The sequence below is a fragment of the Saimiri boliviensis genome, chromosome 10 (assembly GCF_048565385.1).
Source record: "Saimiri boliviensis isolate mSaiBol1 chromosome 10, mSaiBol1.pri, whole genome shotgun sequence".
NCBI lineage: Eukaryota > Metazoa > Chordata > Mammalia > Primates > Cebidae > Saimiri > Saimiri boliviensis.
In genome coordinates, this window is record NC_133458.1 from 70,736,988 (window position 1) to 70,760,131 (window position 23,144).

Below are 23,144 nucleotides of genomic sequence, written 5' to 3' on the forward strand. Positions count from 1 at the left end.
ATTTGTATATCTTCTTTGGAGAAATGTCTATTCAAGTCCTTTGCCTATGTTTTAATTGTATTGTTTGGGTTTTTGTTGTTAAGTTGTAGTTCTTCATATATTTTGAATATTAATACCTCATCAGGTATGTAGTTTCAAGTATTTTCTCCCATTCCATAGTTGTCGCTTTTGCTGTTAGATTATTTCCTTTGCTGTGCAGTTTTAAAGTTTGATATAGTTCCACTTGTCCATTTTTGCTTTCATTTCCTGTATTTTTTTTAGTGTCATGTCCAAGAAATCATTGCCAAATCCAATATTAAGAAGATTTCCCCTGTTTTCTTTTAGAAATTTTATAGTTTCAGATCTGATATTTAGGTCTTTGATCTATTTTGAGTTAATTTTTGTAGATGGCATCAGCTAAGGGTCCAACTTCATTCTTTTGCATGTGGATATTCAGTTTTCTCTGTACCATTTATTGAAAAGACTGTTATTTCCCCATTGTGTAGCCTTGGTACCTTCATCAAAGATCATTTGACCATATGTAAGCTTTATTTTAGGGCTCTCTCTTGGTTTATTTGTCTGTATTTTTTACAGTACCATATGATTCTGATTTCTGTAGCTTGATGACATGTTTTGAAAACAGTAAGTATGAAGCCTCCAGCTTTGCTTTCCTTTCTCAAAATGAAGTCATACTTTTAACAATGAAAATTGTGTATGTGACAGTGCTCTGTGTCAGCTTCTTATGCATTATCTAGTTTGCCAGTGACAACTACCCATTGCATAGTGAAGCTGCGCCGTGTTAACAACACACATTGTATAATGAAGCTGTGCAGTATAACTACATTACAAGCAATACTTGTCTGTTAAATATTTTTGTATAATAAATTGTAAAATATTGTTAAGCTCTAGCCGTGCCAGTAATGAGGTGTGACTAAAATGCAGTAAAATAAACACCTAACCAATGCATTGAAATGAGTCTATCCCCTTCCAAGAATATGCCTTTTCAAATAATGCTAAAAAAAAAAAATCCTTTGGAACTTCTCTTTTGTCATAAATCAGCCTCTGATTCAGTCACTGAGCTACTTTATAAAAGTGAATTCACTACTTTCATTTCTCATGTCATATTTGACTGCATATGACTTTAGATTGTTGATAAATGTCAAATTCTATCTCAAGGTATGAAGATGTTCATTATTGAGGAGACTTAGGAAATTACTTTGAGATGAGACTCATTTAGATGCAAATTTTGAACATATTTACTTTAAAAATCACTTACATTGCCTGATATATATTTATTTATTCATAGAAAAAATTTTGACTATGAGGCATCTGAGAAAATAAAAAAAAACACTAAACAAAACCAGGTATCCACACAGGTTATCTATCCATGAATACCTCAAATATTCTCTTCTAAATTTTTAGATATGTCAAATCAGATAGTTATTTATGTATTAATTTGTATTTCCTGTATTCCAAAAATGATTTTAAGCAAGCTATAGTTAACTCAGTTCAAGTAACGGAGATTCTGTAAATCACAACAGGGAGTGAAATTTATCTAATTCTTTTGTACAGAGACAAAACATATTATTTATTTCCAATTTTGTTTCTCCTCTATGTGCAGACACTCATGGAACTGTTAAGAATCTGAATTATTATACTTAGCTTTAGCTCAGTAATTCTTAAGCTGTAATTCGAATTAACCCTTACTCATGTGTCTAGTCCTTTAAGAGAAACCATTCAGTGGTAGACAACAGTGTTAATCAGTAAGCTTGATTAAAAGATGAGAATTGCACTAGAGATAGGCAATTGGTTGTGAGGCTATGGTCTTCAATATTTATTAGCCCAAAAATTTTTATAACTTTGCTGAGATACAATTCACATACCGTACAATTGCTCCATTTAAAGTAACAATTCACTGTTTTAGCATATTCACAGAGTTGTGCAATCACCACCATGATCTAATGTGAGAACATTTTTGTATCCCTTAAAAGAAACTCTATGCTCATTCACTATCACTTACCAGCTCCAAACCTCTAGCCCTGGCCTTAAGCAACCAGGAATTATTTTCTGTCTCTATAGATTTACCTATACCAGACATTTTGTGTAAATGGAATTGTGTCATATGTGGCCTTTTGTGATGACTTCTTTCACTCAGCACAATATTTTCAGGTTTCATCCATGTTGTAGTACATATCAATACTTCAATTCTTTTTATTGCCAAATATATTCCATTGTATGGATATGCTATATTTCATTTATTCATCATTTGATGGACATTGGTGTTGCTTTTCTTTTTTTGGCCATTATTCATAATACTATCTACTGGAAGCATGTTGTGTTATTTTTATTGATTCCTTGGTCAGTTCTGAATTATTTAGTCATTTTATTTCTTAGGCTTTACAACTCAAGTATATGGTTAGAATCTTTTAGAGAAGTCATATTTTCCATAATTGGAAACAATTTCATTAAAAGCAAAATAAAATCATTGTAATATACAATAACCTTGTGATTTGAAAGTCTCACAGAAGAGATCAGAACAGTTTTAATGAGGTGGTAATGATGTACAAATATTTTGGAAACTGAGCCTTTATGTAAATATGTAAGTTTCTAGGTCAGCAGTCATCCAAGAGTATCTCAGTGCCAATTTTAAGCTTAGTGTTAGATTTTTGGAAAATAAAGCTACATCACATAATAAACAACTATTTATGCATCTAAATGCTTCTTTTGGCCTTCTTCCAACTCTCCTTTGGGTAAGCATGTGGTAGTCTATCATTTGGTATGTTGCTGGCCTTACTTAATTTTTGAGGCTCTTGAGATGAGTTCAAAAAGCATTAACAAAATATGTATACTGTGCATAAATTACAATATAGTACACTGCACTCACAGACATGTAATTTATTATAATAAAATCATTCCATTTTCACAAAATAATGTTAGACTAGATAATTAGATTCTAGAACAAAGTGAAATTTTTAAAAATCCACAGAATTTGTTTTTTTTTTTTTTCCCTTGAAAGCTACAACAGATCAACATTGCATTCCTGGTAAAAAGGGTATCTTGTTTTTGTTTTAAAAATGATATATTTAAGCTACTTTTACAATTTTAATTCATATAAATTCAATTTAGTCTCACATTAATATGTTTATTTCTATTTTTAGTACCATAAAATATGACTTTCATGTCCTTTGAGGATGCATCTGGGTATTGCTTTTAACTGTTCACCATGCTGCTTCTGTATTCACAAAATAAATATTTAGTTTTTATGGCTTTTGGTCAAAATTCAACATGGAAAATAAAAGCATCTTGTCATTTTGCATAGACACATATAACCTTGGTGTTGATAGCTTCCCTTTAAAATTAAGTTGGTATAAGGAAACAAACACTTGGCTTGTTGACCTGAGAATTACTGGAGGCAAAGGCTGAAGACCTCAATGTGCAGTTCAGGTTATCCCAGGAAGTCTGGATCTAGCTGATGCCCAAACTGACATCTTGAACTCTTTGTGAAACATCCATGTTTACCAAATAATTGTTAATGCATCATTCACTTTGTGTTGGGTATTGCTGTGCTCAGAGAATTCCATGCCAAAGAGCAACTTAAATGTAACAGTGTTTTGTTCAATTAAAAAAAGCAATAACAGGATTCAGACACAAGATTTTCCAGACTGTTTATTTCATCTTGTTGATATAAATATATCTTTAGATAACTGAAATGTTACAATTTGTTTGAAAATTTTTTTCTTCTAATAATGCCAATAAAGCATTTCTAAAGTATGTGATCCATCCATAGATTTAGAATCTAATCAAACATACTAGTTAACTGATTATGACTCTTTAGTATCACTTATTCAAGCAAAGTCTACATTTCCAGATGCAATCATGATGTTGAGTACTGTCCCGGGACAAGAATGACAATGCTAGCTGCTTAAGATCTGCCCTCTCTGATAGGGATAAGCACTTGTCCATTTTTGATCCAATTGAGAAATTTAATGGCGTACAAACAATGTAAGGGATTGACACATTTTCAAACTTCATTTGAAACAATGTTTTAAAGTAATGACAATAAATTACTATGCTAGGTGAACATCTGGGTTGTGGCTGTTTAAGAACCTATGAAAAATGTACTGGTAACTTCAGAGCAAATTTATCACTGGATTATTTCTAAAAGCTGATGATTTCATACACAAATTAAAAACTATGATTTTCTTAAAATGCATTGTTACAATGTAAATTTTGTATAAAATGGGACTACTGTGGACCTCATCAAGGAGATTTATTACTAGAGCTAGATTGGAAATGGAAATAAAGTCACAGAAATCTCCTGTTTTATTGTAGGCAAACATGGATGCTTATTTATTTACTTTAATAGTTAATTCACCAAGGTTAATGCTATGGAATAGAGCTACTTCAAAATAATATGGAGTAAAACCTACTTTGAAATAATAAATTCTGAATAAATTATTTTGAAGTAGAATCAGCAACACACCAGTCTGAGTTCAGGTGCAACCAGTAGGTGAATGATTTGCAGACAGAAAACCACAACTGGAGTCCTGCTAGAGGGGCTAACCCAGGCTGCCCCAAACTGCGGCCCCCTGAGGCCATTTATCCGGCCCCCCACAGCACTTCAGGAAGGGGCCCCTCTTTCATTGGTGGTCAGTGAGAGGAGCACAGTATGTGGCGGCCCTCCAACAGTCTGAGGGACAGTGAACTGGCCCCCTGTGTAAAAAGTTTGGGGATGCCTGGGCTAATCTGTTGAAAGGAAAATGAGCTTCTGTAGAAACAAATAGATGCTTCATACTTGTTTTTAAAAGTGTAACATGCACCTGCTATAAAACTGAAAACTAAAAATGGTTATAGCAGCTGTTGTTGCAACCTCAGAAGCAGTGACAGTAATGAAAACATTATACCATTGTCTAGTCCAATAAAACTCTTGTTTTTCTGTGCTTTGTGTGGGTGGACAAATAAAGTAACAATAGGGAAGAAAGAGAAGTTGCATCACTTTAGCCTAAACATACTGTGAAAATTTATCGTGGTTTATTTGTAGAGAGAAGATATTAATAATAACTTAAAAATGACCTTAAGGAATCCCAGGAATTTCTACAGTTCATTACTCATGGCAAATAAAAGTAAATACTTAAACTTACCATGAACTTTTTAAGCTGAAAAGCCAAAATTCTTGTAGAATTGGAAATGGGCAGAAATGATGATTTAAATTTTCAGTGGTATGCCCAAGCCGTAAGTATAGGCAGAAAGCCATGCTGAATCACTATTTAATGGGGTAGAAATGATACCTTTAATCTTAATTTTATAGCTAACATCATAAAATAAGACCGATCATAGATATCATAATTCTGAATGTGAACCTGAGGATTATTTTAGAGAAATATATTCTACCTGTACGATGGAGTTTATGTGAAATACTGTAAGACTCAAAAGTAAACTTAAACTTTTATCCTCAAATAGAGGTATTTGTTTTAAAGAGATAGACCTTTAAGAAAATTTAAAATCAACACTCAAGACCAAAGTCAACAAAGCATTCTTGATACTTACAAATGTGAAATAAGCGGTTATAACTTAAAAAGCTGCTGAGCACTATCAAAACATTATGCATATCAGTAAGAAAACACTGGTATGAATAACATGTCTTTTTATGCTAAAATTATGTCTAAAATTACCTACAGGAATCACTCTCCCATTACTTTGCCTTCTCCATAAAGAAGTTAAATCTAGAGACCTTTCAGTTTGTTCTGGTCTTTTCTCTCCCTTCAGGAACTTCCATTAGCACACAACCAGCTATGTATCTTTCTGTTAGGAATGAAGGTGTGATAAGCAGTCTTCAGTACCAGCTTGGTCAGTTTTCCCTAGTCTTAAAATTTGATTCAGTCTTAGTTTAGCTTAATTTCACAGCTGTACCCAATGGTTCATGTACACACATGAATAACTTAATTCTTTGAATAGTTGCTTAGAATGTCCATCACGAAAACTTAAATAATACATTGAGAAAACCCTTAAAATAATGTAGAATATATTCTGTGCTTCTTATCCTCCAACCTTGTGGTCTTACCAATCATGATATTATTGGATGCAAAGGGTATGAAAATAACAGTCCGTTATATTCTATGTGAATTATGAAAGGTTAAGGTATCATATATGAAAATTGAGAACTCCCCCACCCCAAACACATTTTGGATTCTTTGCATGCCAGTAATGAAGTTCACTTTTCACACTTTTTAACCACCTTTCCAGCTGGAACATATAAAATTTATGACCTCTAATCTCTAATACATTAATGATCTATTAAACTAAGTTAACCCTATAAAGTTCATAGAAGTGCAAATGTTGTCTAGAACAATACTGTGGGATAGAAATTTCAGTGATGGAAATGTGTATCTACACTGTCCAACAGAGTAGCCACTAGCCACATGTAGCCATCAAGCCTTTCAAATGTGGCTTGTGTGACCAAGGAACTGAATTTTAAATTGTATTTAATTTTTTTTTTTTTTTTTTTTTTTGAGACAGAGTTTCACTCTGTCACCAGGTGCTAGGCTGGAGTGCAGTGGCGCGACCTCGGCTCACTGCAACCTCTGCCTCCCGGGTTCAAGCAATTCTCCTGCCTCAGCCTCCCGAGTAGCTGGGACTACAGGCGCGCGCCACCATGCCCAGCTAATTTTTTTGTATTTTTAGTAGAGACTGGGTTTCACCATGTTGCCCAGGATGGTCTCGATCTCTTGACCTCGTGATCCGCCCGCCTCGGCCTCCCAAAGTGCTGGGATTACAGGAGTGAGCCACCACGCCCGGCCTGTATTTAATTTTAATTAATTTAAGTAGCTGCATGTATTGGATTAGCACGGGTCTAATAGACCCTTCAAACATTCAAGTGGATCTTGATCTAGGAATCTTAAATTCTCACCATTGTGTTTAAAACTCTATCATTCCTTCACTATGAATTTTTCCAGAACTTTCAAATTTTCAAAAGATAAAACCCAAACCAACCAAATCCTTTAGGCTGCTTTTCTGTATGAATCATCTTTTTGCAAAGAGGTGTAAGACTGATTTTATTGCCAACTCTGCCCCCTCTTCTACAGACAGAACTCAGTGATTAGATTCTGCATTTATTTAGGTTATTTGCCTAAAAAACCTGGTTTCTATACTGCAAATAAATGACAGGAACTTTTCCACTAGATTATCCCAGACAGCACAAATGTTCTTTCCAAAAGTGGAGTCTGGAACCACAACCCCCTCACATTGCCTGTTACATCTGTTTATGCTTATAGAAGTGACATCCACTTCACAGACAGAGAATGCCAATTTCTTGGGAAAGGACCCAGAATTTCGTGACGCTTAAAGAAAAAAATAAGCCCTCACTGTTTAAAATTAAAAAAATACATAGAATTGAGTATTGAGTAGCTACAAAATCCTTTTGAAATGAAAAGATTTTGCTACCAGAGTATATAGAATCTGTGTACGGACTTGCCTAGGTTCATATGCAGCCATAATCATTCACTATTAATAGCTAATAGAGAAGCGGGTAAGTTACAAAACTTAAACCTTAGTTTTTCCGTCAGTGAAATGGGACTAAAAATAGTTCTGTTGGGAAAACTTGCGAAAGACATTGAAATGAGCAAAAGATTACTGTTTGTCCTTTCAATGGAATGCTGGATCTTATCCACAGGGCTCCAGAGTGTTGTGAATTTACGGTAGTCTGTACCTTAGATTGACTTTCACTAGGCTATTTTACTACTCAGTAAGCTGTAGAAACGTTTGGCAATGTGTAAATGAGTATTATCTACAGAATGCAAATTTATTTTGTTACTTTAGAGATACAACTGGTTACAGCCCTGTAAAGCAGATAATAATAAACATTTCAGTGCTCTATAGATTAAGCAGCTTTGCTTCTTGTCTATATGTCTTCACAGTCTCACATGAATGGGTTGTAGTATCTTGCTGGGGCTCCCTTTCTAATTAAGAGCTATAAAAATTTTGACCCATGTTCATCTTATATTTCTACCATTGACATGTTTTTACTTTCTTGAAATTTTTTTCTTTAAGAGTTCCTGCTCCTTAGGCTTTTTGGAAGGAGTGGTTTAAAGATCTGTATTGACAGTCATGATCAGTTTTATATTTTGCAGGAAGGTGGTAACACTTCCGGTATTTGGGGGTGGAAGAGGGTGTACTGAGCGTTTAGAAAAGGGCGGTGGGGGGGGGGCGTGGGCTGAAAAACTCTCCCTAGACAGAAAAGGCAGGAGACCTCCTCATCCCTTTCTCTTTGGCAGTGGGACCTTAAGGTCAAGGTGAGTAGTAGGCCAGGCGCAGTGGCTTAGGCGAAGGCCACTCTAGACTTGGGCCTCTGTCTTGGACTTCCAGTTAACGGAGTTCACTGCAGACGAAGTGAGGACCCTGGCAGCTGTTCTCAGAACCCAGTTCCGGAGCCAATACCCGAACCGGAAGCCGGCCTTGTCCCCGGGCCGGAGAGGAGGCCCCTCGCCCACGGCCGAGGGGGTGGGGCGGCCTCGCCTCGGGCCCGTGCTTTTCGTCCTTACTTGGCCGCCAGAGGCTCCCTCTCTCTCCCTCTCCCGGGATTTTGCTGCCGGGCTCCCTCTCTCTGCGGCCCTAGAGTTAATCCCATCAGCCGAGGTGAGGCACCTGTTACCCCCGGCCTTCCTCATCCCCGCGGTCTCTCCTCCATTACACCGCAGCCTCCCCAGCCGCCCAAACGGCGCGGCGTGGCGACCGCACGTGGCCCAAATCCCTTTCCCGGCCGGCACACCTGGCCCCAGGCCGGCCCGAGCGTGCGCGCGCGTAGCTGCCCGGGTCGCCGCCCGCCCGCAATGGCGTTGGGGAGTGCAGCTTGCCTCCCGGGGCCGCCCGCCGCGGGAAGGCAGCGAGTGGGGGCCGAGGCGCGAGTGGAAGCGGCCGCCGCAGCAGCCCTGCGCGCTGCGCCGTGAGGAGCGGGTGGCGGGGCACCCAGCGGGCCGGCGCCGAGCCGAGCCGCCGCGGCCACCGTGGGGCGGGGGGCGCCTGCGAGGAGGGGGTGGGAGCCGCGGCGGCCCGACCCTCCCCGCCCGCGGCGCACCCGCTCGGGTAAGGGGGAGGCTGTGCGCGGGGCGAGGAGTTGGGAGGGTGGAGAGGAGGAAAAAACCGGCTTGTACAAAGGCTGAGTTGCAGGCTGGGGGTGGGGGTGGGTTGTGGTGGAGGAGCAATAGGTTGAAGATTGGAGGCATTATCAGTGGGATCTATTGTTTCCTGGCACATTGGGAGGAAAAACAGAGGGATTTATTATCGTTACCCTGTAATTTCTTTCGTTTTTTTTTTTTTTTTTTTTTTTCTTTTATGTGGCCAGGGAGCTCGTCTCTCTCCCAGCCACACAGGGATCCGCCTGGCAGCCGCGGGGAGCCGCAGCCAATGTGTTAGGACTTCAGGTGCTTCTTGGCACAAAGCTAGACTGCGACCTCCTACCATAGCGCTTGGCGTCACCTGCTCTCCCGGTCCTGCCCCAGGGCCGAGGGATTGCGTCCCGAACCAGGCTTGGGAATCGGCTGCCTCTCAAGTTGGTGTTATTTATGTTTGTCTTTTGTGAGGGCAGGTTTTGAATCCCCCGGCGGCTCCATCGCCCCCGCCCCCGCCTCCTTGGGTTGGAATTGGCGGGGGAGGGAATGGGGTGTGTGTGTTGGGGAGAGGGGAGGGTGTTTGTGGCTTTGAAAAGAATGGTCAGGGTAAAAGGAGATTGTCGATGCTTTAAAAAAAAGAGAAAAGACAGGCACCACACTCCAAAGCCTTTCTTGTTTGTCTGCATGGGCCATGCATGCGTGCTGGGCCAGGAGCCGAGTTTGGAGACGGTTTAAGTGAAAGTGTGTGCCTCCTCAGCTGATTGTGCGTGAGGGTGATGTGGCTCGGCCTAATATCAAAACAAAACCAAACCAAAATGAAAAATCTTTAGATTGTCTGCTCCGCAGCGTATCTTGAGATATTTGATTGCTCGCTGATTGATATAAAATCCTGCTGTGGGCTAAAGGAGACAAGCAAACATGCATTGCGTTTTGAACTGTAGTTAAGTTAGAGGCAAGAAAGAATAAATCAAAGCTGTGGAAAGAGGTGTCACAGTATATTTGCTTTCTGATTGTCACATTCTTATGCATTTATTCCCATGGTAGTCTGCATCCCACTCCATAATTAATAACCACTGTTAGGAAACTTCCAAATACTTGTTATAACTGAACTTAGAGTGAAACTTATTGCCATTCAGGAACTTTTTTTCTCCTTGTTTTGGTCTGAAATTGCATTAGTATTGATTTGGAGATGCTGTAAATGAGAATATTGGAGCAGAAAAAGTGAAATAAGTCTCTGTAGGCATGTTTTAGAGTTTGTAAACATAGATTCCAAACTTAATTGTACTTAGAAAGAATATGTTCTATTTGATTGTGGACAATCCTAAGTGAAGTTGATTTTCTGGACAGTTTGATGATTTCTTAAAGATTGATGAACTGCTGGTTTCTTTTAAGGGTATTCACAAAAGCGACCAAAACTTGGGTTTAAAGTATTGCTTTCAGATATGCTTACGTGTAACGTGTGTGTGTGTGTGTGTGTGTGTGTGTGTGTGAGAGAGAGAGAGAGAGAGAGAGAGAGAGATTTTGATAGGGATCTCCAAATTGTGTTTGAAACATTTTTTACCAAAGACCAATCAGAATGATAATTTTTTGACTTTTAACTTCCTGTTTCAATGAGTAATCTCTTCTGTTTGACACGTGGCTAAGCCGTTTGGAAAATAAATTATATATTACTTGACTAGACATAAATTCAAATAAGTAAATGAATTCAGAAATTCATTCTTTTCTATTGCAGATGAACCCCTAGTTTTGCTTTGAAAAAAAAAAAAAAAACATTTTGTGTAACTCTTGACTGTGACTAAGTTCCTAATACACCTGTTGGAACGATCACTGACACAGTATACCGTTTGAGAGGTACTTTTTTTGACCCAATACTGGTGATTAAAGAAGAGAGGTGTCTTGGTTTTTGTTTTTTTTTTTTTTCTTTGATCATTATGAACATTGGCTTTTCACCCCTGAAGTGAAAATGTTGAAAACTGAGTCTTCGGGTGAACGAACCACTCTCAGAAGTGCCTCTCCTCACAGGAATGCATATCGAACTGAGTTCCAGGCACTGAAAAGTACCTTTGACAAACCCAAGTCAGATGGAGAACAAAAAACAAAAGAAGGTGAGGGCTCCCAGCAGAGCAGGGGGAGGAAATATGGCTCTAATGTCAACAGAATTAAAAACCTATTTATGCAGATGGGTATGGAACCCAACGAGAATGCTGCTGTCATTGCCAAAACAAGGGGGAAAGGTGGACATTCATCTCCTCAGAGAAGAATGAAGCCCAAAGAATTTCTGGAGAAAACAGATGGCTCAGTTGTTAAGTTGGAGTCCTCTGTTTCTGAACGAATTAGTAGATTTGACACAATGTACGATGGCCCTTCGTATTCCAAGTTCACTGAGACTCGGAAGATGTTTGAGAGAAGTGTGCATGAATCAGGACAGAACAACCGCTATTCCCCAAAGAAGGAGAAAGCTGGAGGGAGTGAACCTCAGGATGAATGGGGAGGTTCCAAGTCCAACAGAGGCAGTACTGATTCCTTGGACAGCCTTAGCTCCCGGACTGAGGCTGTCTCCCCAACTGTGAGTCAACTGAGTGCAGTATTTGAGAACACTGATTCTCCCAGTGCCATCATTTCCGAGAAGGCTGAAAACAATGAATACTCAGTGACTGGGCATTATCCCTTGAATTTACCATCTGTTACTGTTACAAATCTTGACACCTTTGGCCACCTTAAGGATTCTAATTCCTGGTCTTCAAACAAGCAAGGTGTTGATACAGAGGATGCTCACAAGTGTAATACAACTCCAGTACCAGACGTGGCTTCTAAAAGTACCTCTCTAGCTTCGATACCTGCTGAAGAGATCCAGCAGAGCAAGGAAACTGAGGACGCTACAAGTAACCAACAGACTCCCGACAGCATTGACAAAGACAGTCCTGAAGAACCTTGTTCTGAAAGTAAGGCAATGCCAAAGTCTGAAATCCCTTCACCACAGAGTCAACCATTAGAAGATGCTGTAGCTAATTTGGTTGGAAGTGATGCAGCAAAGCAGCAGAAGAAAGAACTTGCAGGTGGTGATTTCGCCTCTCCCGATGCTTCTGCATCCAGTTGTGGAAAAGAAGTACCTGAAGATTCAAATAATTTTGATAGTTCCCATGTGTACATGCACAGTGACTATAATGTGTACAGGGTGAGATCCAGGTATAATTCAGACTGGGGAGAGACAGGCACTGAGCAGGATGAGGAGGAAGATAGTGATGAGAACAATTACTATCAGCCTGATACGGAATACTCAGAAATTGTTGGATTGCCAGAAGAAGAAGAAATCCCAGCAAATAGGAAAATTAAGTTTAGTAGTGCCCCTATTAAGGTAAGTGTGTTTTCTCAGTTTGTCTTCTGTTTGTTTTTAGTACTAGAGCCTAATTGTATGTAGAATAGACTTGTCAGCTAGTAGGAGTTTTTGTAAGGGATTCAGGATTGTTGATATACACCTGTGGTCAGTTGATTTTAAAAGTTTGGAATTTGAGAGATGTCAATTAAATTTCTTAAATGTGCTTTGTAATGGCTTACACCAATAGTGAGTAATATTAAAGTTGAAGAAGTTTGGGGATTGTGAGATACATTCCAATGAACTGGAGTATGAGTAATGTGAGTACCGAAAACCTGGAGTGTTAGTTTGAAATGTAATAACTTAAACTAATTTTACCTGAAATTCATAAATAATTTCTGAATGTACACACTGTAAGGTATGAAGAATAATGTACAATGGGAGAGTTATGGTAACCTGGAAATACTCTACTTGCTTAAGAAATCTGAGTTATTTTTTAAGTTTAAGGAACTTTTTTTTGTGTACTGCTACTTGGTGGTGAAAATTTAATTCATGGAAATATATTAGCTGACTAAAATGCGTTGAAAAGCTTTGACCGTAGACAGCTTTGAGTTCAAAATTTGTTATGTAGTTTTAAAATGAAATTTTGTGAAAGAAATAACATTGATTTGCCATTCATGGATTTATTTTTACCTCATAAAAACTGGATAAATGCCAATTGAATTCACATGCTCTAATGACTTCACTTAGTTAACATTTGGGATAGAAGAATAGCACAAAGTACATCAGCAGTGGGTGGTAGAATGTTATTAGTGGATAATGGCAGTAGGGGCAGGAGGAGGTTGGTTGAGTATCAGAATCTCCTGGGGTGCTTTTTCAAAGTGCGCTTGCCCACAGTTCAGTCTTGAGATTCTGGCATGTTCTCCTTGGGGAATCTGGAAGTTTATGGTGGCAGAACGTGTAGTTTTAGACCACATTCTATGAGCTTCAAGCTTACATAGTGTGTATAAATGATAGACTTGGGATTTTATATATTTCTGTATATTTTCTCAAAATCTAAAATCACTGTTGTTATTTTCATTTTAGGACTTTCCATTTAAGCGTGTAAAATATAAATGTACATAGACAAATTTAAAGAGAAATCTTTTCTATTATGAAATACTATTCTGAAATAAAGTAATAATCTATGAAATTATTTACAGATGTTAGCAGGCAAACCTTCATTTTATTAGTGTAAAGCAGAAGTGCTGGGTCAGATGGGTCACATTAAGTTAAGCTGTAGTTTAAAATAAGCTGCAGATGTCAATCCAGTTTAAGACTAAGTTTCTTTGCAGTTACCACCTTCCTTCGTGATTCTCTATCTCCTTCTGCCTTCCTACCCCTCCCCAACCCCCGACTGCCCTACTCTAGACCGTCTTTAAAGTTGCCTTTCCTGCAGACCTACCCAGTGAGCTCCTAAACTTCGGCTTTCACATCCTTTTTGAATATCGTCTTTCTACCCCTTGGGAAGAAAGCAATAAGATTAAATTGTTTCACACTGAGAAAGACAGGAATAAGTGAAATGAACTCTTCAAGGAGTTTGTTAAACCTGGTGACTAACTTTTTAATACTGGGGATAGCAGCTTATGAAAATTTATCAAGTAGAACACTACCCACTCAGCCAAGTGGGACACCAGCCCTGTATTTGGGTCCTGTGCTGCAGAAAACATAACTGTGCAGTACTAGGTTTAATAACTTTAAAGGATTTATCATTGAAATATGTCTGTTTATATTTGAACAAACCAGCTTTTTGGGAATGATATTTTGAAGTTCAAGTAATTTTTGCTATGATTGTTTATAACAATAAGCATTTTGTCTCTGAATTTTCATATAATAAAGAGACAATTTTATATAGCAGAGAATGAAACAGATTACCTACGTTTAACACATTTCATCAAGAATAAGATTTGTGAAACAAATTAGATCAAGCATAAGATTTGTGAAACAAAGATAATGTATTTCATTTTATTGGGCAGTTAACAGGACTAGTTGGAGTGGATTAAGTTTGCAAACAGAAGATTCATTCTTAGCCGTTTGTAATGAATAAGACAATTACTCTTTCTTGATCCTTCCATTGTTTAATACGAAAGTGGATTCACTTGGAAAATTTGAGAGCTGCTTTCTACTGGTCTTGGTGGTGGTCATGGTGTTTAGGTTATGCTCCAATTAAGATTTTTTTTTTTTTTGCCTCAGAGGGTGGTAATACCTAATTAGATCCAATTAAAGTATTTATTGAAGGCTTATCATGTGTGTTCTCTCATGCTTATAGCTGAAAAAGACACAAATCTGTAAGGTCACCCATTTCCTCTGTGACTTTATAGAGTCAATTCTTAAACACATTGTATTTAAAACCCATAAAACAGAGTATAAAAAACTATGCCAAAATGTTTAGTGTCCTGTGAGTCCTTTAATGGCATTTGGTTGTACTAAATGCGTAAAGTGAAAGGGATTGGATAGATTATTTGGAAAGGAATACACACAACCATTTTCTGTGTTTATTCTTTTTATAAAGTTTTAGTTATGGAATGGGAAGTTATAATTCCTAACCTAAATCTTTTCCTTTGAAACTTAAACATACTTCCTCTTAAAGAAGCAATAGGGAATATATTCTTTAAATGAATGATTTTTAGAACTTTTACATTCTTTTCCTGACTGTCACTTTATTCTTTACTAGGTTAACAATTTCCAGCACCTTTGGTTTTGTTACAGATCCTGTTTATCATCTTTGTATATGTAATATTGTCCTCAGTGACTATTTCAGTTCTTTTTATAGATGTTTTATGGAGACATTTCCATAAGATGTCTTAAATCTGGACTTAGAGAAACATCAAAATAATAGTTGATCTTTCCTGTGTGGCATATATCTTGTATTTGTACATATACCCTGACTTTTTAAAATAGTTGGACTATATTGCTGGCCATTAGTTAGTATGATTTTCCTATCTTTTATAGACACAGTTATTTCTTATTGGATAGGTTGGTGTGTTTCACAGGGTCATGAAATATTAGAATGGGATAAATCATAGCAAATTAAAATTCAACTTCAAGATATGGAATGGGAGAATATTATGAACCATGCTAATTCAAGATGGAATATGCCGTTGTTCTCAGGAATTTTTCAAAATGAAAGGGTTGAATTAAAGTAAATTTGTCTTAGATGAATCAAACAAGAGAGGATGACATGTCATTTTTTCTACTAATTCAGAACATTTACGGAGCCCCTAATATGTGTCAGGGACAATGCAAATATAACAAATACATAAAATAAGGAGCTGATGAAGTCAGGAGCTGCTGGTAGTTGGGAAGTGTACAGCCCACCTGTACACTTAAGGAAGCTCTCAGGCTGTTCCCAACTCTGTGATTTGATGATCTTTCTAAGGTTGCTGCAACCTCATTAAGGAAGTCACAGCCTTTCTCTGTTTCTTATGTCCTTTGGATAGGTATTCCCCCCCCCCCCCCAAATACTGTTGTGTTACAGTGGATTGGTATTCTTGAAACAGCATATCTGAAAAAGTTTGTTCTAACTCCCAGTTCAGGAGGACATAGCAGAGTTAATATTGAGGTACATTGTCCTATATTTTGAGTGTTTTCTCAAATCATTTGGAGCATTACAGGACTAGAGTTCAAATAATCAGCAAGGGCAGCAGTGCTTCTTTGAACCTTAAATGATATTTGTTGAAAATGGATCTCCCTGTAGTCTCTCCTTCTTCTGGGGCTCCAAGTCATTGCCAGGGAGTTCGTGGATATATGCAGATTTTTTGTTCAGTATGGTTTTCAGAGAATAGTTCCGTTGAGATCCAACTTTTTGTCTTTGTGGAGGCAAACCCTTTACAACAGTTTTGTTAGTGCTTCTTAAACTTTAATATTCATATGAATCACTTGGGAGATCTTGTTAGCTTGCAGATTCTGATTCAGTAGGTATTCTGTGGGAAATTTTCTTGATGCGATGGTTGGGCCTCCAAGTACACTAGCAGGCGAGCTGTCTCAGAGGTTATGGAATAGAAGGACTCAGCAAACAAATTAAAATGCTTGAATCACATGATTTACCAAAGTGGTTAAACACAAATCCAGAAGCAAGAGGAAAGCTACGGAGCAAGTTAACACACTTAAGGTTCAAACCAGGTTGGAAGGACCACACTACCCGTGTCCTGGGTAAACAATGTTCCTATGTCCCATCTTTCTTTCACATAACCCTTCCACATTAAATTAAGAGTGTGGTTATGAGGACCAGAGTTGATATTTGAGCCAACACTCCATAGACTAATGATTTCCTGGGTTGATGATACAAACTTGTTCTATTGAAGAGATGTGACAAATACACTTAGGTACTGCCATAGCTTTGCTAGTTCGCCTGCTGATGAGCGGTGAGACCGTCCTCAGTGTCCACAGTAGATGGCTGATATGGAAATAATGTAGCTGTCAGTCCAGGTATAATGGTGACTTGGTGTTTCCATTGCTTTTTGTCTATAAGTAAACCTCATTTGTTCTATCATAATTTGTTTATTTTATTGTTGTCATGTCTTAGTACCAGCTTACCTGTTTATTACACGTCTCTTGACTGCCTTCATTTCACCAGCTTGCATTCTCATTATCAATACTTAGCCCAGCCTGAGTGTTACCTCTGTTTTATAAGTTATTAGTTTATTTACCATCTATGATTATCACTTCTTAGGTGTTTCATCCATCCCATTTGTTTTGTTTACCTCTATAATAGAATTTCATATTCTGTAATAATATAGGAAAACCACATAACAGTATGTCTGGAGGGGAACTTTAGATTTTGGATTTCTAACAAGCTCTCAAGTGGTGCTGATGCCACTGATCAAGAGATCACTCTTTGGAATACTAATTGGAAGTACAGTCTTCTGGCTTCTGAAAGTGGCTGGCCATAACATGTTAGGGAAACAACATTTAGTAAATCTGCTTTCCACATGGGGCTGCTATTGCTGGTTGGGTGGAATAATATTCTCTGAAGATGAAATAAGGTGTAATTTTGAAAAGTGCATGAGGCACTCTTGTTTCTGGATCCCAAAGTGGATTATGATCCCTAACTCATAAGGCATTTGGGTCATTAAAAAGTCACATCCTAGGCTCTTTATGTGGTTTAAGTTTTTTAAAAGGGTGGGAGGAGGAAGTTTTTGATAGACTTAGAAATTTCATTTCTTTCATATTTTGCAAGTGTAAATAAAGACACTATAAGAATTGTCATTTGATTTAACTTGCTTTTTGGGGATAACACTGATGATTTAACATTTATTTTTTATTTTTTGAGATGGAGTTTTGCTCTGTCATCCAGGCTGGAATGCAGTGACGCAATCAGTGTCAGCTCACTGCAACTTCCATTTCCTGGGTTCAAGTGATTCTTGTGCCTTAGCCCCCTCAGTAGCTGGGACTATAGGCATCACCACTAAGCCTGGCTAATTTTTGTATTTTTAGTAGAGATGGGGTTTTACCATGTAGTGTTGAACTCCTGACCTCAAGTGATCTGCCTGCCTTGGCCTCCCAGAGTGCTAAGATTACAGGTGTAGGCCACTGTGCCTGACCAATGGTATAACATTTAAATTGGATTTCCTTTTAAATTTTTATGTTTTCGTGACCTATATTTTATAACCAGGTAAATGAAATATGCCAAATATTTTAATACACTCTGTAAAATCAAATATTTATTGAATAAACTCATTTTCTAAAATCCAGAGGTGTATCTATACTTTTTTAAAAAAACTGAACAGTGATCATTTAGTGTTTAAAAAGGGATTCTTTTTGATAGCAGATTATTTCAGTTGTTTACTGGCATTTATAATAGATTTAAAGTTTCTTGCTTTTTGTTAATTTAATTGTTTTTTGAGACAAGGTCTTGCTCTGTCAACTTGGCTGGAGTGCAGTGATCCAGTCATGGCTCACTGCATCCTTGATCTCTGGGGCTCACGTAATTCTCCTGCCTCAGTTTCCCATGTAGCTAGGACTACAGGCAAGCACTACCATGCTTGGCTATTTTTTGGTAATGTTTTTGTAGAGATGGAGTCTCACTCTGTTGTCTAGGCTTGTCTTGAACTCCTGGGCTCAAGTAAACCTCCTACCTTGGCCTCTTGAAGTGCTGAGATTAAGGGCATGAGCCACTGTGCTCAGCAGTTTCTTGGTTTTTGGATTATACACAATTTGTGTTCCCCCTAAACTTTCTTACAAATGACAGTAGTTGTTGAAAGATAAGATGCCAAATTTGGAGGAAAATAACTTTGTCTTATGTTATCCATACATTGTTTACCTTGTTAACCTAGTTACATGCCCATCAGAAGTAATTTGATTTAAATCTCATCTGCATTAGATTTTTTTTCTAATGTCTTCTCTACCACTTGAAGTTTAGGAATTTTCGTAGAGAAATATAGTTAAATGTAGGATAAATTCTATATAAGCAATACAAACATTTCTATAGTTTGTTGCTTTTTATGCTGTTATCGAATTTACCTGATATTTTTCATAATTTTCTATGCTCTCATTTTGGACCTATTTTCTTTTTGTTCTTTTACTTTATTATATTCTATAGTTATGGTTTTGCAAAGGAAGAAAACTTTTCAAGTTATGCTTTTAGTTTTTCTTCTGGTCACTTTTACAGTTTTCTCTTGGTTCTAATCTCTTTAGTTTGTGACATAGACATTTAGAGATGACAACTACTTGAAGGTAATATGGCATCATTTCCCAGTCACTTCAGGAAGCCCTTCAGTAGCGTACCCCTTACAGATGACGTTTCAGTTTCTGCTTGAGTAATTCTACTGATTGGGAGTTTATTACTTTGGAAAGTAAAAGGAAAGTTAGGAGGGGCATGATGCTGTTTAGGGAGGTGGTGCACTCACTCTTCTTTTTATTTAATTTGCAATTTTTTATTAAGATTAAATTCAGGTAACAAAGTTCACCACTTTGAAATGCACAATTCAGTGGTTTTAGTATATTCACAGTGTTGTGCAACCATCACTTTTATCTGATTTTAGAACATTTCCTTCATCTCAGAAAGAATCCCCGTGTCTGTGAATAGTTATTCCCAATTCCCCTTCCTTCGCCATCCTCTGGCAAGCAGTAATTGACTTTGTTTTTCTGTAGACTTACTTCTTCTGGACATTTCTTATAAATGCTTTTAAAAAAGAATATAGGAGACACAATGATTGTGATTTGGGATATATTAAATTTAAGATACCACGAGGATAGCACACTACAGGAAAGTCTAGAGAGCAATGGCAAAAAGAGTTTTCTTCTGGTTGGTGACATGGTCTAAAAATTAAGTAGCTCAATGTGGTAGCAACAAATGTTGTCTGCCATTTTATGCTCTTTCATAGAGAGGAGGAACACATGAAGCTGAGGAATCAGTAGGATCCAAGAAGGGATGAAATGCATAACTGAGGAAGAATAGGTTTATGTGGCTAAGAGGATGGCTGAACAAATCCCTTGTGTAGGACACCACACTTCTCCTAATGTAACCGAAAATTGCTACTCATGAAGCATGAGTGTTTGATTCAGCATAGGCTTTCATTATTTCTTTTTAGAGACAGGGTCTTGGCCTGTTGCCCAGGCTGTAGTTCAGCGGCATGCTCAAAGCTCATAGCATTCTTGAACTCCTGCGCACAGGGGATTTTCCTGCCCCAGCCTCCCAAGTAGCTGGGACTAGAGGTGTTTGCCAAAATGCCTGCTAAATAACATTTTTTTTTGGTAGTTTTTTGTTGTTGTTGTTGCTCTTGCTATATCGTGCAGGCTGGTCTTGAACTCCTGGGCAACCCTCTTGCCTCAGCCTCCCAAAATGCTAGCATTGTAGGTGAGCCACCATGTCCTGCCAGCATAGGATTTCTTTAAAGGTACAAGTGACATTGATTCAGAGTTTCATCTTTACATTGGTCTTTTTCTAGCATGAAGGGATCCTATTCCTTTTCTAATGATCTGATGCTTATTTCTATCCTACTTCTCTTATATTATTGCATTTGTTATTCTTTTACTTTGACTGAAATTGTTTATGTACAGCTTCACTACTGAAAATTTTTTTCTCATCCTTCGGTATTTTGATATAGATTTCCTATGCCTATGTGCTGTTATCTGTTCTGTAACCATATATAAGATGAATTATTTGAGGCAGATATTTATTTAGTTTATTGTGTCTTTCTGTTGGAGCATACTGTTTATATTACTGTTAAATATCATTAACTAGTAATAATAATGGTAACACCAAGAAGTACTTGATATTCTGTAAGGTTGGACAAGTGTGCCTCTTAAGGCCTTGAATTTCTTACCTGTAGTTGAGGCTGTCTTACTTGTAATTTATTGCTAAGATTGCCTCTCAGCTTTACCATCCTGTAATTCTCTGTCTCTTAAACATATTTATACTGTACCATAATCATAAACATTTGTGCTGTGATTTCAAAGAGAAAATTTTGGACATCTTTTGTTGAAATATCAAAAGGAAGAATTTATGTTGAATTGTTCTTGAGAAAGTTTTCATTCTATAGATATAGTAGAAACCTTAAAATGATTAAAATATTAAGTCCATGGGGGTACATTTTTATGGAATGGAGTTTTAGAGCAAGTTGACTTTTGAAAGTATGGGTTTAACTATATGTTAAAACATCCTGCTGGGAAACTAAGACTAAAGAAAGAAATGTTTTGTAATATAGTTGCTGACATATTAATTGCTTCACTCACTTTTGCTCTGGAAATAGCTTCGTAGCACAGTTCAACATGATTGAAATATTGATAATTTTTTTGTACAGTTCCCAGTTTCAGCCTAACTTGCTCTTTCTCACGTACATATCCTTACAAAGAAGACAGTTAAATAGACAGAATATGAAGATATCAGGAAATTTTTTATTTTAGGAAGAGGAAAGTTTTATTCTTTGCTTATTTAATCGATTTCATTGGTATTTTAAAAAAGTATTTGTGGAGATAAAACTGTTTACCAAATATTTATGGATAATGGTAAATGAAACTGCTCACAGATCTGTTAGTCTCCTGTCTTCTTTTATAAGTCAGATGAGTTTTGTACTGGGGAAAGCTAATCTTCCAAGTTCCTGCCAGTTGAAATATATAGGGCTACATTCGGACATAGAGTTGTTGGCAAGGGTCAAATAGGTGCACAGAGTCATGCCATGAAGTTTTCTTTCCAGGAATAGGCAGTCACAGGCTTCCAGAGTAGGTCTTTGGTATTTCTATCTTGATGCCTTTGGACTGGCATGGCTCTATGAAACTGAATGACCTACATGTTGAGTCTGTTGTTGTATAATGAGATGGACTTTCCTCTTTTATGCTCCTCAGATTTATCCTCCAAATTTTTTTTTTTTACTTCTCCTCTTTTAAAAATATGTAAGAATACAGCTTCATGGAGGCTACATTCATACCAGAAAATTATCTAAGCTTCAATATAAGAATCTTAAATAGTACTCACAGTCAGAGGTACCTTTTTAGGTTTGTGAAGAGTTTTCTTTTCATGGTTAGGGTCCACAGAGGAGAGGGTTAAGGAGGTTTATTGATTAGTCTTGAAGATCTACGTTTGAGTTAGTGTTATATTGATGGATTCGTTTACTAAGTACTAGTTTTTGGCAAAATTGATATGCAGAATTGTTTTGTAAAGGAAGAAAAAGATATAAATTCACACTTTTCATTGTTGATATATATATAATTATTATTTTCTAAATAACCCATTTCTTAGGGGGAAATGGAAAACTTATTGTAGGATGTTTGAATAACATCTTATCTACCATTGCCTAGAATGTGTTTATTTTTAGAAGTTTATTCTGTAGGTAGAATAATAAAATATAGTAATTTAAATTATTAAATTATATAATATTCTATTCACAAGGTATTATATAATATTCTATGTCCAGAGCATCTGTTTCCTTTTAGAAATTTTAACATTGAGCACTGAGCACTGAAACAAATAAACCTGTAAGTAAGTCTTATGAAAAATAAAGGCTGTCTGGAAGATTGAGGCTGCAGTGAGCTGTGTTTGTGCCACTACACTCCAGCCTGGGCAACAGAGCGAGATCCTGTTTCAAAAAAGAAAAAGAAGGGCTGGGCCAGATATGAAAATCTGATGCAATAGAGAAAGTAGAATTCAAGAACAATAATATTCATTTACTTTTGATACATTAGCATGACACTAACTTAACATTAAAAGGAAATTATCTCCATATACATTTTTTTGCTTAGGATCTAGAATTGCCTATTATTTATTTAGGATAGATTCCTAAAAATAAAATATGATTTTACTAATTTATAATTTTATTAAATTATATTTAATTAAAAATAAAAATATTTTAATATCTTTGATATTACTTCATAAATTGTTATTCAGAAAGATTGTATTAGTTTATAATTAGTATTGCTTTGGAATATTTCTCACAGTCACTGCAGCAGTATTTAGTGGTATTTATATGCTTTGTAGTTTTCAGTTTAGTAGGTGAAAATAGCTCTTATAATTTCTACTTGATCTATTGTTGAGATTGAAGATTTTCATGTGTTTATAGGCTTTTTTGATATGAGTTCTGAGTGTTTTTTATTACATTTTAAAATTAATGTTTGTTAGTAAAGACTACATCAATGTGTTATTTAAATGAGTTGGCAGAAAGTTAAAGCAACTCATATATCCAGAAATAGGGATATGGTTAAATTCATTATGATAAATACACATACTATAATAGGATAAAGCTATATAACTCATGTTTCCTAAGACTTTTTTA

The 23,144-nt window shown here is 37.0% G+C and overlaps 1 protein-coding gene across 11 annotated transcripts in view; it reads left to right on the forward strand.

Annotated features, from left to right (window-relative positions):
- Nucleotides 1-8,500: 8,500 nt before the first annotated feature.
- The window catches only part of PPP1R9A (protein phosphatase 1 regulatory subunit 9A), a 339,268-nt gene continuing 324,624 nt past the window's right edge, over nt 8,501-23,144 (forward strand). For 4 of the 11 annotated variants that reach the window (XM_074379461.1, XM_074379464.1, XM_074379466.1 and 1 more), the window contains exons 1-2: nt 8,501-8,610; nt 10,816-12,438. In XM_074379461.1, the coding sequence (XP_074235562.1) occupies nt 11,047-12,438 (1,392 nt within the window). In that variant the 5' untranslated portion in view covers nt 8,501-8,610; nt 10,816-11,046. Of the gene's footprint in view, nt 8,611-8,978; nt 9,058-9,568; nt 12,439-23,144 lie in introns of those variants that run through there. The other 7 variants (XM_010345471.3, XM_074379468.1, XM_039473002.2 and 4 more) reach the window with 5 other exon arrangements.